The sequence below is a fragment of the Jaculus jaculus genome, chromosome 17 (genome assembly GCF_020740685.1).
Source record: "Jaculus jaculus isolate mJacJac1 chromosome 17, mJacJac1.mat.Y.cur, whole genome shotgun sequence".
NCBI classification, from domain to species: Eukaryota; Metazoa; Chordata; class Mammalia; order Rodentia; family Dipodidae; genus Jaculus; species Jaculus jaculus.
In genome coordinates this window covers 1,394,697-1,408,908 of record NC_059118.1, presented here as the reverse complement: position 1 = coordinate 1,408,908, position 14,212 = coordinate 1,394,697, and the positions used below count along the sequence as shown (strand labels likewise).

Sequence of the window (14,212 nt, the reverse complement as noted above, 5' to 3'; positions counted from 1 at the left end):
ACTGGGTTTTGATCCACGCGTGGGACTTCAGTTGATGCTGGTCTTCACTCCACACTGGAAGGCAGCAAGCAGCTCCAGCAGCCAAGTGGTTAGAAGGAAGGGGCTCTTTTCTCCCAGAGCTTCCTTATATAAAGACCCCCTCTGAGCGGGGCTGCCCTTTCTGGGGAGGACTCTCTCTGGGGAAAGGACTTCCTCCTTCAGTTGATTCTTCCTGGAAACAACCTGTGACCCACCCAAAAGGGATTTCTGTGGATTAATAAACAGATCAAGTTGACAACACCTTACCTACCACATGTCCAACCCTTGTCAACTTGACACCAAACCTTATCTCTTTACATCATACTTAATTTCCAAATGAAAACAGTAAGAAGCTCATGATCTGCCTAATGTGGCATAACTATCCCAGGTACAACTGGAACCGCAAAAATCTTCCAACACAAAGCAAGGTTACTTGAGGAATGCTTAGTCTCTTATATAACACGTCTAATATAAATTCAACAATTAGCTAGTGATATAATCTTAATATTGGTGTAGATATGTACAAACACTCTGTATCAAGGTAGGACAGAAACATTGCAATTACCAGCCTGATTTCTGTACCTGCTCATGTGGCTTTAGCTGGTATTTGTAACTACCTTCTTCTACTACCTATTCTGTATTTCCTCCACCTTCAGCAAGCACCTCTGCAGGTCTTCATTCTTTACCTGGAGGGGTGACCGACAACTTCATTACTGAAAAATCTGGGCAGTCCTGAGGAGCAGTCCAATTTCCCCTTAGTAATCTGGATCAATTATCCCTGCTATCACTTTAACTCCTTTCTCAGCCTGTTCACTCAAGGGCATTAGGAGCCCAAAGTGACCAGGGGAAGTCTTAGCTTCCAGTTCAATGGAAGGTTCTTCGTGTCTCCTGGTAAAAGCACTCCTCCCTCTGGAACCAAGACATGTAGGCCAGCAGAGCATAAGGTTGCGGGAACAGGAAGCAAAAATTTAGCTAATGGGTTATTTGGTGTGATGGTAAGTGGGACCATTCCCATTTCCACCCCTTCATTCTGGACCCATGAATCCGGGCTGTAGGAGAAACAGTACCTTATATAGGACGATGATTCAGAGCATATACTGCCTGCTGGAGGAAACTCCCCTAGCCCTCCAAGCTATTGCCACCTAGCTGGTGCTGTGGCTGTTTCTTTAAAAGGCCATTCCACCATTCTATCAAGCCTGCTGATTCAGGATGGTGGGCCACATGGTAAGACCAGTGAATTCCATGACCATGACCCCACTGCTGTACTTCCTTGGCTGTGAAGTGAGTTCCTTGGTCAGAAGCAATAGTATGCGAAATGCCATGACTGTGGATAAGGCATTCTGTAAATCCATGGATGGTAATTTTGGCAGAAGTACTACGTGCAGGAAAGGCATATCCAGAATAAGTGTCTATTCCTATAAGGACAAAATGTTGCCCTTTCCATGATGGAAGTGGTCCAATGTAGTCAACCTGCCACCAGGTTGCTGGCTGGTCACCCTAAGTAATACTACCATATCAGGGGCTCAGAGTTAGTCTCTGCTGCTGGCAAATTTGGCACTTAGGAGTAGCTGTAGCCAGGTCAGCCTTAGTAGAAGTTCATGTTGTTGGGCCTATGCATAGTTGGCATCTTTGCCACCATGGCCACTTTGTTAATGGGCCCATTGGGCAATGACAGGGTGGCTGAGGAAAGAGGCTGACCACTATCCACAGAACAGGTCAGCTTATCGACTTATTAAAGTCATCCTCTGATGAGGTCACCTTCTGATGAACATTAACATAGGACACAAGTACCTTTATACCTTTGTCCACTCAGAGAGTTCTATCCACATACACCTTCTCCAAATGTCCTTCTCATCAATTTTCCAATTGGGCTCCTTTCACATCTTGGACCATCCAGCCAAGCCATTGGCCATAGCCCATGAAACAATGTATAACCACACATCTGGCCATTTTTCTTTCAAAGCAAAATGCACAATCATATGCACTGCCTGAAGTTCTGCCCATTGTGAAGATTGCCCTTCACAGTCCTTCAGACTTGTCCCAGAAAGAGCATGTAATACTACAGCTGTCCACTTCTGGGAGGTACCTGCATAATGTGCTGAACCATCTGTAAACCATACCCTAGTCCTCTCCTCCTTGGTCAACTGATCATAGGGCACACCTCATGACGCCATAAGTGCATGCTTGAGAACAGAAGGCATTGTAACAGGAGTAGCAACCACAGGCATTTGGGCAACTTCCTCATGTAATTTACTCGTACCTTCAGGGCCTGCTCGAGCTTGATCACATATATACCATAAGCTGTTCTAGTAGATGTTTGCCCAGCAATACAAAGGTAACTGCAACACTGAGCTACAGAATGACACTGTCTAAAAACAAACAAAAAATCCCAAAACAAAACTAGAAAAACCAAGAGTTATACTCCAAGCTTAGTCCTGGTTTATGCAGCACCAAATTTACCTAGAGGCGACTTTACATTATTAAATCTTTCAGTTACAATGAGACAAGACAATTTTATAGACACCATTTTTGAAAAAATAACGATTTATTTTCTCAGTGTGCCAAAGTGATGCATAATCATTGACATACATTTATAAAATTTGGGCTAGGTGTGGTTTAGCTGGTAAAGTGATGCCTAGAATGTACAAAGCTTGGCTTTCAATTCTTCACACTGTCTAAACTGGGCATGCTGGAGTAAGCCTGTAGTTCCATCATTTCAGAAGTGGAGGCCCAGAGGTTAAAGGTCATCTTTGACTCAACTACTTGTGAGTTTTAGGCCAGCATGGCACATGGACCATGCCTCAAAAACAAACAAGTAAAGTTATGACTGTTTCACGAGTGCTGAGATTACAGGAATGAGCCACCATGCCTGGGGAGGTATCCCTGGACATATTATTTCCTCATCCAAGGTGCAGGTTCTGCTACTGAGCAACATATATTAGAGGGTGTTTTTTTTTGTTTGTTTGTTTTTTTGAGGTAGGGTCTCACTCTAGCCCAGGCTGACCTGGAATTCACTATGGAGTCTCTCAGGGTGGCCTCGAACTCATGGCAATCCTCCTACCTCTGCCTCCCGAGTGCTGTGATTAAAGGTCTGCGCCACCATGCCCGGCTTTAGAGGGTATGTTTATTATGGGATCCTCTATAGTTAAGAGGTTGTAGTCGGGCATGGTGGCGCAGGCCTTTAATCCCAGCTCTTGGGAGGCAGAGGTAGGTGGATTGCCATGAGTTTGAGATCACCCTGAGACTACCTAATAAGTTCCAAGTCAGCCTGGACTAGAGTGTGACCCTACCTTGAAAAACCAAAAAAAAAAAAGAAAAAAAAAGTTTTTATTTTCATTTTGTTCTTTTCTCTTGTTAAGTTTTTAATTTTTATTTATTTATGTTATGTGGAAGTGACAGACAGAGAGAGAAGGGCAGTTAGGGAGAGAGAGAGAATGGGCATGCCAGGGCATCCAGCCACTGCAATTGAACTCCAGGTGCATGTACCTCCTTGTGCATCTGGCTTAAGTGGGTCGTGGGGAATCAAGCCTCAAACCAGGGTCCTTAGGCTTCACAGGCAATCGCTTAATTGCTAAGCCATCTCCCCAGCCCTTCATTTTGTTTTCTGAGGTAGGGTCTTCCTCTAGCCCAGGCTGACCTGGACATGGCTTGAACTCACAGTGCTCCTCTTATCTGTGCCTCCCAAGTGTTGGGATTGGAGGTGTGCAACACCAAACCTGGCTTTGTAGTTGGATTTTATTTTATTTTTTTTTTGAGGGGGTGTTTCGAGGTAGGGTCTCACTCTGGTCCAGGCTGACCTGGAATTAACTATGTAGTCTCAGGGTGGCCTTGAACTCATGGCGGTCCTCCTACTTCTGCCCTGAGTGCTGGGATTAAAGGCGTGTGCCACCATGCCCGGCTTAGTTGGATTTTAAAGTATACTGGTCTGGAAAAATGTTCACAATGTAAGCAGTATATGTAATACAATCTCAATTTTGTTTAAAAATATTATTTACACACACACACACACATCCAACACACGTGGGCCACAACAAAATGTTATTTTATTTTATTTTGAGGTAGGGTTTTACTTTAGCCCAGATGACCTGGAGTTCACTATGTAGTCTCAGGATGGCCTAGAACTCACAGTGATCCTCCTAACTCTCTCCGAGTACTGGGATTAAATGCGTGCACCACCATGCCCAGCACAACAAAGTGTTAACAGTAGTTAGCTTCTAGAGTTTGGATTTCTAGATAGAAGGGTAACGATAAAGACTTTTTCCCATTAATTTCCAAATGTTTTCTAAATTTTCTACAGGCAACTTGTATTATAATAAGATCTTACTTAAAAAAAATCAGAAAAAGAAATGTTACTTTAAAAAATACAACAAGGTATGGTGGCGCACACCTTTAATCTCAGCACTTGGGAGGCAGAGGTAGGAGGATCACCATGAGTTCAAGGCCAGGTAGGGGCTGCATAGTGAGTTGCAGGCCAGCCTTGGCTAGTGACACCCCATCTCAATAAAACAAAAAACAAAAACCCTCATTGTTTTCAACGGAAACTAGGTCCAAAATGTTTGCACTTACTCATTTTCATCTTCATTATCAAAAGAAAGGAGGTTACTGTTTTTGATTTTTTTTGGTGAATTCTTTTTAACTGAGTCTTGCTTATATGCACCATCTTCTTTTGTTTTCTTCTTTTTTGAACTTGCTGTTAAGCCTGAATACTTTTCATCTGGGGAACGCTTAACTGGTTTTCGATACATGATTCTTCCATCAGCTGGATGTGGCTCTTCATCTGCAACAAAAACAAAGTTGAAGCTGGGTATGGCGGCGCACGCCTTTAGTCCATGGTTTTTTGTCTGTAAGTATAGAAGTTGTCAATTAAAAAAAAAAAAATTTTTAAAAGGTGTTTGGAATTACAATATTTCCTTCAAAAACAATGTAACAGATGTTTGGGAATAATAAAGAAACATTATACTATATATTACACTTCAGGCACTAATACACATATCTTTGTTGAGTGACTGACCTTGTTTTTTTAATAGGATGCTTTTATTTATATGCACTTAATCTAAGCAATGAAATAAGGTAGGTACACTTATTGCTTCCATTTTACATATGAGAAATTTGAAGCTCAGAAATGAAATCACTCAGGGTTATATGTCTGGCATCAAAGGCAAAGCTCGAAATAAGGACCTTCAAGTAAGTTTGAATATCTCCATTAAACAAGACATCCTACTGCATTAAATCATTCCATAATCAGGCTCTTAGAAACACCAGATCAATTTCAGACATACTTTTTTTCTTCCATAATCAGGCTCTTAGAAACACCAGATCAATTTCAGACATACTTTTTTCTTTTGCAAGGAGTGGGAGAGAGAAGAGGAGACAGACAAGAAAGAGAATGGGCACGCCAGGGCCTCTAGCCACTGCAAACTCACTCTAGATGCATATGCCCCTTGTGCAGCTGGCTTTACATGGTTACTGGGGAATTGAAGTCTGATTGTTTTGCTTTGCAATCAAGTGCCTTTAAACTCTGAACCATCTCGACAGCCCCCATACCTGCTTTTTCAGCCCTTATTTCTGCTTTAATTTTCATGACTTCCTCAACTGTCAGGTCTCCTTTCTTTAAAACGACCACTTGAGGCTGTTCATCTTCTTTGTCACTGTGATCACCATCTTCATCTGGAAGCGGAGGCTGGATTCTCTAGATGAAATATTAACATAACTTGTAGACTGCTAACCTTGAACCACATAACTACTACTCATTTTTTAAAAATATATTTTATTTATTTATTTGCTACAAAGAAAGAGGGAGGGGCAGAATAAGAGGGAGGGAGGGAAAGAATGGGCACACCAGGACCTCCAGATGCTGCAAACAAATGCCAGACACATGCGCCCCCTTGTGCATCTCGCTTACATAGGTCTTAGAGAATCTAACTGGGATCCTTTGGCTTTGTGGTCAAATGCCTTAACTGCTAAGCCATCATCTCTCCAGCCCCATAACTACTACTCTTACAAGCAACTGTAATTATTAAAGTTAGAGGGGAACTATCAAATGTGGTAGGAAATGAATTTTCAATTAGCTCCAAAAAGCCTAACTTCACCACATCAGAGAACAGGTTTACCTGCCAGTCACCCTAGAGTAATTGTCCATGGTAAAGCCTGCTCAGAGCAAAGTTACATCTGTTCTCCTTGCTTCTTATCAATGACAGCTTAACATGTTATACAAAATAATGATAAAAGCTCATTTTCAGACACATATATAAGAATGTCTGGAAGAGGAACTGTTGGGCTAAAAGATATGCAAACCAAAATGTCTTCACACATTATATTTAAAAAACTCATTATTTTACTCACAGAACCAGTTTCCCAAGCAGGGTAATAAAGCTCTGCGTATGTAGCCTACTAACAGTTTTGTCTCATACTATTTTCATGGCCTGGTAAGTTTTCTAACTTGGAGATTCATGACCACATCCCCTGCTTTGCCTTCTTGATTCTCCATAAATCCCCAGTGTCTAGACAGTCCTACTGCCACCTCCTAATCAAGCAACCTCGAGTCTCTAGAAATGCCTCTGTTGGTAATTTCACTACTTCTGTAATTGTGCACAGCTCACAGGCAGCAAGTGCCACACTGTGTTTTCAGTAATTTTCTTTTAAAAAATATTCTATTTACTTATTTGAGAGAGAGAAAATGGGCACTCCAGGGCCTCAGACTGCAAATGACCTCCAGACACATGCACTGTAAGACCCCCAGAATGAGGATCCCACGCTCTGCCCAGAAATGGCGACACCCCAAATCACTCACAAGAAACAGTCTTGATGCAAACAGCAAGAGGATTTTATTCCAAGTGCGCTGGGGCCCACACTCGTACACCACGCAGGGGTAGAGGACTGCAGAGCCCCGAATGCAGGAAAGGGACAGTTTTTATAGGGTTTCTAACAAAGACTGTGCATTAGACCAATCATTTTTTTTAACATCAGGAGCCCATGTGGTGTAAGCCAGTCAGTTTGTGCCACTCCATAGTTTCTAAGCCAATTAGTTTAATTTGTTTAAGCCCCTCGTGGACCAGTCTCCTATGACCTTGGTGGTCAGCATTTGCGCAGGTCCTTGGGTGGGAGTAGCAGAGTGTGGTATCAGTCTCCTATGACCTTGGTAGTCAGCATTTGCGCAGGGTCTTGGGTGGGGCTAGCAGAGTGTGGTATCAGTCTCCTATAACCTTGGTGGTCTGAGGCAGGCTGCTACGGCTTATAGTGCAGGTTATTTACAGAAACCAAATAAGTGGTTCACTTTATTACTCATTTCCCATCCTTGAAGGCTATCTCATGCCCTTTTTACCTAGTTTTATATTAGGAGCGGGCTCTGATATAATGAGAAGAGGGATTCTTTACTTGCTTCCAACAGAGAGTAAAGCCTGGAGTTTGAGGTATGCAGGGGCCCACTTAAGCTCCCTTTGGAGTATGATAGTATTTCTGGGCTTCTGAATTCTTGGGCCTTTCAGCACCCCCTTATGCATCTGGCTGTGCAGCCAAGCGCCTTAACCGCTAAGCCATCTCTCTAGCCATAGGTATAATTTTCTTTTTGTCTTCATCAAGCAAGCTCCTTGGGGGGGGGGGTGTACTGTGTTTCCTCTCCCTATCTAGAGGTATGGAGCCTGGAAACAGCAGGGATTTTATTTCTATTCAGACCGGGTCCTCTAAAGGCATTCAGTATCGCGTCTTGGAACACGAAGTCATTTGACTGAGTGGCCTGTCTATCTGGAAAGGGGACAGCGCTGTCATTCCTCTTGTTCACAGGACGTGAGCTTCCCAAGTGAGGAAGGACAGGAAAGTTGTGCTAACTCGCTACCAGGAGACAGGCACTTCGCCTCTCTCGGGCCGTCTTCCAGCACGTGTCCGAGCTCCCTGGGAGCAAGAGACGAACCAAGGAGGACCGGGCAGGGCTCCGAGGCTCACCCGACCTGGGGCTGGTCGCGGGTGAACAGGACCTGTCAGTACCCGGCCTCGGGTCACCGAGAAGCCGAAAGAGGCGCGGCTCTCTCGGGCTCACCTTGGTCTCCACCGTGGGCCCCTCCCGGTAGCCGACCCGCTCCTTGAAGCGCGACAGGAACGCGGGCTCGGCCGGCCGCACGTACGACACCTGGTTCCGCTTGCTCATGGCGGTCCCCGAGAAGCACAATCCCGCGCGACGCCTTGCGGCCGCCCGGAGTTTCCGGCGCTTGCTCTTGACGTCACGCGGCCAGGGGGCGTGGCAGGGCAGTCTCCGCGCCGACGCCGCGTCTGACAGGACCGCCAAATTCAAACTTGCCGCCATTTTGGGCGCGAATCCCGGCGCAGCGAGAACCGGAGAAGCGGGTTCAGCGGCCGTGCGCCTCGCCATTCCGCGACCAGGGCGCTATGGCCCCGGGCTCCAAAAGTAAGTGTCCGGTCTGGCTTTGTGACCTCGCCGCCGCGGCTGTCACGGGATGGCGGCCCGGGCCATGGTGATGGCCAGGTGCTAACCTCCCGGACCGCCGTGCGCCGCCCTCGGTCCTTCCTTCGGGCTCCTGCGCCCTTCCCTCCCTTTCCTCTACACCCTGGGTGTCCTCGCGCGTCGTCCCTTCATCGGCCCCCAACCTCCCGTCGTTGACCGTCGAAGTGCACCTCTGACTGTGACCGTGTCTTTAAGGTGGTCCCCCTGCCTCATCCGCCGAGACCCTGCTTGGATGGGTGGATGCCTGGAACCAGAGTAGGGCCGTGGTACAGAGCCTCCAGATATTATTTAACAAAGAATACAGCAAGTATAACGGTGTGCTGCAGTCACAACGATGGGAATATTGTTTTTGTTAAAGTACCCTGTACTTGTTTCCTCTTGGGATGTGTTGCATGAGAGGAACCATGCAGAGTTCAGGACAGGGGTCTTTTGGACACAAACACTGATACGGCTAGTCGGTCTGATATCAGAGAAGGCTTAGTAACTTATCTACATGTACAGATATGTAGATAGTGTGGATGTGCTTTGGCCTGGATGGAGTGGGATGAGATTTCATTATGCTACACAGAAGTGGAGAGCGAATTTGATGCCAGTCTTCACAGTGAGACCCTATCTAAAATATATATATATATATATGCACACACACACAAGAATTATTTATTCCCACTTGGTAGCTTTGTATTGTAGATGTCTGATAACAAATTAAACCATGGAAAAATAAACTGCTGATTAAAGGGTGGGGACGCAACTATATATTCTCGATGTTTTCATCTCCAGACCCATTTCAGTCCCCACTCAAGAGAGCGCTGCCATGTTTGCATTTGATAAACCCTCCAGTTTTCTTTATTATATACTCATTTGCTTTTCCTGTTATATGCCATCTCTTACATCGCCCAATCTCTTTAGGAGGTGTTTTTTAAGGTTGATTGTTAGATTTCTGAGAATGGAATGAGAAGAGGCCCATGGTAAATAAAGAAATTGTGAACTTAAGACATTTGAACTTTTCCGTCGATGTTAATGTCTCTAGCTCTGTCAGTCCTAATTGTTTTCTGATGATCTGGAAGTGCCAGTCCTCCTACCTCTACCACCCCAGCTGAGTTCCACTGATACAAACACTGCTCCTATATAGCTATTATGTACATATGAGATACATATGTTTTATAGACTGAGTGATAAATTATGTATTTTTTTAAATTATTTTTATTTATTTATTCGAAAGTGACAGAGAGATAAACAGGCAGACAGAGACAGAGAGAGAATGGGCACACCAGGGCCTCCAGCCACTGCAAATGAACTCCAGACGCGTGCGCCCCCTTGTGCATCTGGCTAACGTGGGTCCTGAGCCTTGAACCGGGGTCCTTAGGCTTCACAGGCAAGTGCTTAACTGCTAAGCCATCTCTCCAGCCCGATGTATGTATTTTGTAAAGTTGCATTTTATAAAGTCTATTCTTTTTGCTTTTGTAAAAGTATTTTTAGCCAGGCATGGTGGCGCACACCACTCACATAGTGAGTTCCAGGTCAGCTTGGACTAGAATGAGACCCTACCTCAAAAAAAACAAAAAGTATTTTTATTTGTTTGAAAGCAGAGCTAAAGGGAGAAAGAGTGGGTGCAATAGGGCCTCTTGACACTGCAAATGAACTCCAGATGGATGTACTACTTTGTGCATCTGGCTTTATGTGGGTACTGGGGAATCAAACCTAGGCTGTCAAGGCTTTGCAAGCAAGCACCTTTAACTGCTGAGCCATCTCTCCAGCCGAAAAAGTCTATTCATCTTTAATAAAACTTGTAAAAAAAATTCTATTTATCTTGGCCAGGCGTGGTGGTACACGCCTTTAATCCCAGCACTCGGGAGGTAGAGGTAAGAGGATTGCTGTGAATTCAAGGATACCCTGAGACTACATAGTGAATTCCAGGTCAGCCTGAGCTAGAGTGAGACGCTACCTCCCAAGATAAAACAAAACAAAGCAAAATTCTATTTATTTATTTGCAAGCAGAGAGAGACACACAAAGAGAGAATGGGTGTGCCAGGACCTCTAACCATCATGAACAAACTCCAGATACATGCGCCACTTTGTGCCTCTGGCTTTAGGTGGGTACTGGGGGATCAAACTTGGGTTGTTAGATTTTTCAGGCAAGTGCCTTAACCATGGAGCCATCTGTCCAGCCAGATAAAACTTTTCTGATTAGTTTGAGAGAGTGTATGAGGCATGTCAGTGCCTCTTGCCACTGTAAACAAATTCCAGATATATGTGCCACTTTTGTGTATTTGGTTTTATGTGTGAGTACAGGAGAATCAAATCACTCTAGCCCAAGAATACCTTTTACAGAGGGCTGGAGAGATGACTTAGTGCTCAAGGTATTTGCCTGCAAAGCCAAAGGACCCAGGGTCAATTCCCCAGGACTCACATAAGCCAGGTGCACAAGGTAGTGCATCATCTAGAGTTTATTTGCAGTGGCTGGAGGCCCTGGTGCACCCATTCTGTCCTTCTCTCTCTCCCTTCCTCCCTCTTTCTCTCAAATAAATAAATTAATTAAAATTTTTAAAAAAGAATACCTTTTACAGAGAGAAATTGTAGCTGTAAATGAACTCTAGATACATGCTGTACTTTGTGCATTTGAGTTTACGTGGAAACTGAGGAATTGAACCTGTTGCTATCAGGCTTTGCAAGCAAGAGCCTTTAACCACTGAACATCTCCCCAGGCCCATGAGTAGATATTTGTTTGCTTTTAGAAACATTTACAGAGGCTTTAAATTTTTTTAAAAAAAATATTTTATTTATTTACTTATTTTGAGAGAGGAAGATGGAAATAGAGAGAGAATGAGCATGTCACGACTTCTAGTCACTGCAAACGAGCTCCAGACACATGAGCCACCATGTGCATCTGGCTTATGTGGGTACTGGGGAATCAAACCTGGGTCCTTAGGCTTTGCAGGCAAGTGCTTTAACTGCTAAGCCATCTCTCCAGCCCCTAAGTTTTTTCTTTTTTTTAATTTTTGCTTTTCACCAGTTTCTCTGAATTGTGGGTCAGTGGAGTTCACTCCTCACATTATCATGCCAAAAGTAAATAGCTGACTTTCTTTTCTAACTTAAAAAAATATATTCTATTTTTATTATATTTATTTATTTGAGAAATGACAGCCTCTTCAGCAAGTGGTGTTGGGAAAACTGGATATGTATCTGCAGAAGGATGAAAATAGATTCTTCTCTCTCTCCATGCACAAGAATTAAGTCCAAATGGATTAAAGACCTTAACATCAGAAACTCTGAAACTGCTAGAGGAAAAAGTAGGGGAAACCCTTCAACATATTGGTCTTGGCAAAGACTTTCTGAATACAACCCCAATTGCTCAGGCAATAAAAACAGAGATTAACTACTGGGACATCATGAAATTACAAAGATTTTGTACTACAAAGGACACTGTGAATAAAGCAAAGAGGCAACCTACAGAATGGGAAGAAATCTTTGTCAGCTATATATCTGATAGAGGATTAATATCTAGGATATACAAAGAACTCAAAGTTAAATAATAAGAAATCAAACAAGCCAGTTAAAAAATGGGCCATGGAGCTAAATAGAAAGTTCTCAAAAGAAGAAATATGGATGGCATATAAGGGTCTAAAAAAATGTTCTACATCCCTAGTCATCAGGGAAATGCAGATTCCATCTCAGTCCTGTCAGATTGGCTGCCATCATGAAAACAAATATTCATACATGCTGGCGGGGATGTGGAAAAAGAGGAACCCTTCTACACTGTTGGTGGGAATGCAATCTGGTCCAGCCATTGTGGAAATCAATGTGGAGGTTTCTAACACAGCTAAAGATTGATCTACCTTATTTGAGAGGAGAGAGATACAGAAATAGGCAGAGAGAGAGAGAGAGAGGGAGAGAGAGAATGGGCTTGTCAGGGCCTCCAGCCACTGCACATGAACTCTAGATGCATGTGTCCCCTTGTGCACCTGGCTTATGTGGGTCCTGGGGAGTCAAACCTGGGTCCTTTGGCTTTGCAGTCAAGCACCTTAACTGCTAAGCCATCTCCAGCCCCCCCTTTTTTTTTACTTTTAAAATTTTTATTTATTTATTTGAGAGTGAGAGAGGGAAAGAGGCAGACAGAGAGAGAGAGAGGGAGAATGGGCACGCCAAGGCTTCCAGCCTCTACAAATGAACTCCAGATGCATGCGCCACCTTGTGCATCTGGCTTATGTGGGTCCTGGGGAATCGAACCAAGGTTCTTTGGCTTTGCAGGCAAACGCCTTAACCGCTAAGCCATCTCTTTAGCCCCAAAACATACTTTTAAATAATTACTTGTGTTAATTATTATTAAATGCTGCATGAACATTTTCCTGTTTTTTTGAAGATTCTTTGTAAATATTTGTGAATCTTATTTTATTTATTCTCTTGTTTTTGGAGATGCATTTTTTAAAGGATTAGAGATAGCCAATGTATCAAAATAGATCCTTCCCACAAGCCCCTTGAAAACTCTCTTTATACATCCCCCGCCCCCCACTGGACAGGATTCAGGACTTTACAGTGAAAGCAATACTCACAGCAGCATCCCTAGGCTCACTACCATCACAACATGTTTATCATCGTTATTTTTTTCCCTACCCTATTTTTTATTTTATTTTATTTTAATTTTTTATTAACATTTTCCATGATTATAAAAATATATCCCATGGTAATTCCCTCCCTCCCCCACGACACTTTCCCCTTTGAAATTCCATTCTCCATCATATTACCACCCCATCTCAATCATTGTACTTACATATATACAATATCAACCTATTAAGTACCCTCCTCCCTTCCTTTCTCTTCCCTTTATATCTCCTTTCTAACTTATTGGCCTCTGCTACTAAGTATTTTCCTCCTCACGCAGAAGCCCAATCATCTGTAGCTAGGATCCACATATGAGAGAGAACATATGGCACTTGGCTTTCTGGGCCTGGGTTACCTCACTTAGTATAATCCTTTCCAGGTCCATCCATTTTTCTGCAAATTTCATAACTTCATTTTTCTTTACCGCTGAGTAGAACTCCATTGTATAAATGTGCCACATCTTCATTATCCACTGAAGTCTCAGGGTGGCCTTGAACTCATGGTAATCCTCCTACCACTGCCTTCTGAGTGCTGGGACTAAAGGCATGGACCACCATGCCTGGCTCTGACTTGTTTTTTAAGAGAAACATTCTAGGTTGACATGACAATCGACATTAGATGGGGTTGGGGGAGTGGAATAAGCAGGAGTCAATTGTAATATTCAACATAAAGAATATTGCTAGAGGCTGGGGAGATGGCACAGTGGATAAGGTGCTAGCTGTACAGTTCTGAGTACCAGAGATCCATTTCTCACACATATGTTAAAAGAAAAAAAAAAGGATCTGAGTGGTGTGTAAGACTTTAATCCCAGCACTTGGGAGGCAGATGTAGGAGGATCACCATGAGTTCAAGGCCAGCCTACTACATACTGAATTCCAGGTCAGCCTGGGCTAGACAGAGACTCCACCTCAAAAAACCAAAACAAACAAACAGTGCTGGAGATATAGCTCAGAGGTTAATGTGTTTGCCTGCAGAGCCTAATGAACTGAGTTTGATTCCCCAGTACCCAAGTAAAGCCATGCATCTATAGTCTGTTTGCACCAGCTTTAGGCCCTGGCATGCCTGTTCTCCCTATTTGTCTCTTTTCTATCTCTTGGTGCTTGCAAATTAATAATTTTTTTAAAAATGCATTAAAAAGCCAGG

General features: G+C 43.6%; 2 protein-coding genes across 2 annotated transcripts in view; one reads left to right on the top strand and one right to left on the bottom strand.

Annotated features, from left to right (window-relative positions):
• Nucleotides 1–3,591: 3,591 nt before the first annotated feature.
• On the bottom strand, nt 3,592–8,193 carry Kiaa1143 (KIAA1143 ortholog). Its single transcript, XM_004662133.2, has 3 exons — nt 8,051–8,193; nt 5,563–5,707; nt 3,592–4,795 (listed from the first exon to the last, which is right to left on the bottom strand). The coding sequence occupies exons 1-3, from the start codon at nt 8,156–8,158 to the stop codon at nt 4,581–4,583; spliced, it is 468 nt and encodes a 155-aa protein (XP_004662190.1). The 5' UTR covers nt 8,159–8,193; the 3' UTR covers nt 3,592–4,580.
• A 98-nt stretch (nt 8,194–8,291) lies between these two features.
• The window catches only part of Kif15 (kinesin family member 15), a 73,779-nt gene continuing 67,858 nt past the window's right edge, over nt 8,292–14,212 (top strand). The window contains exon 1 of the mRNA XM_004662134.2: nt 8,292–8,416. Within this exon, the coding sequence (XP_004662191.2) occupies nt 8,398–8,416 (19 nt within the window). The 5' untranslated portion in view covers nt 8,292–8,397. The remainder of the gene's footprint in view (nt 8,417–14,212) is intronic.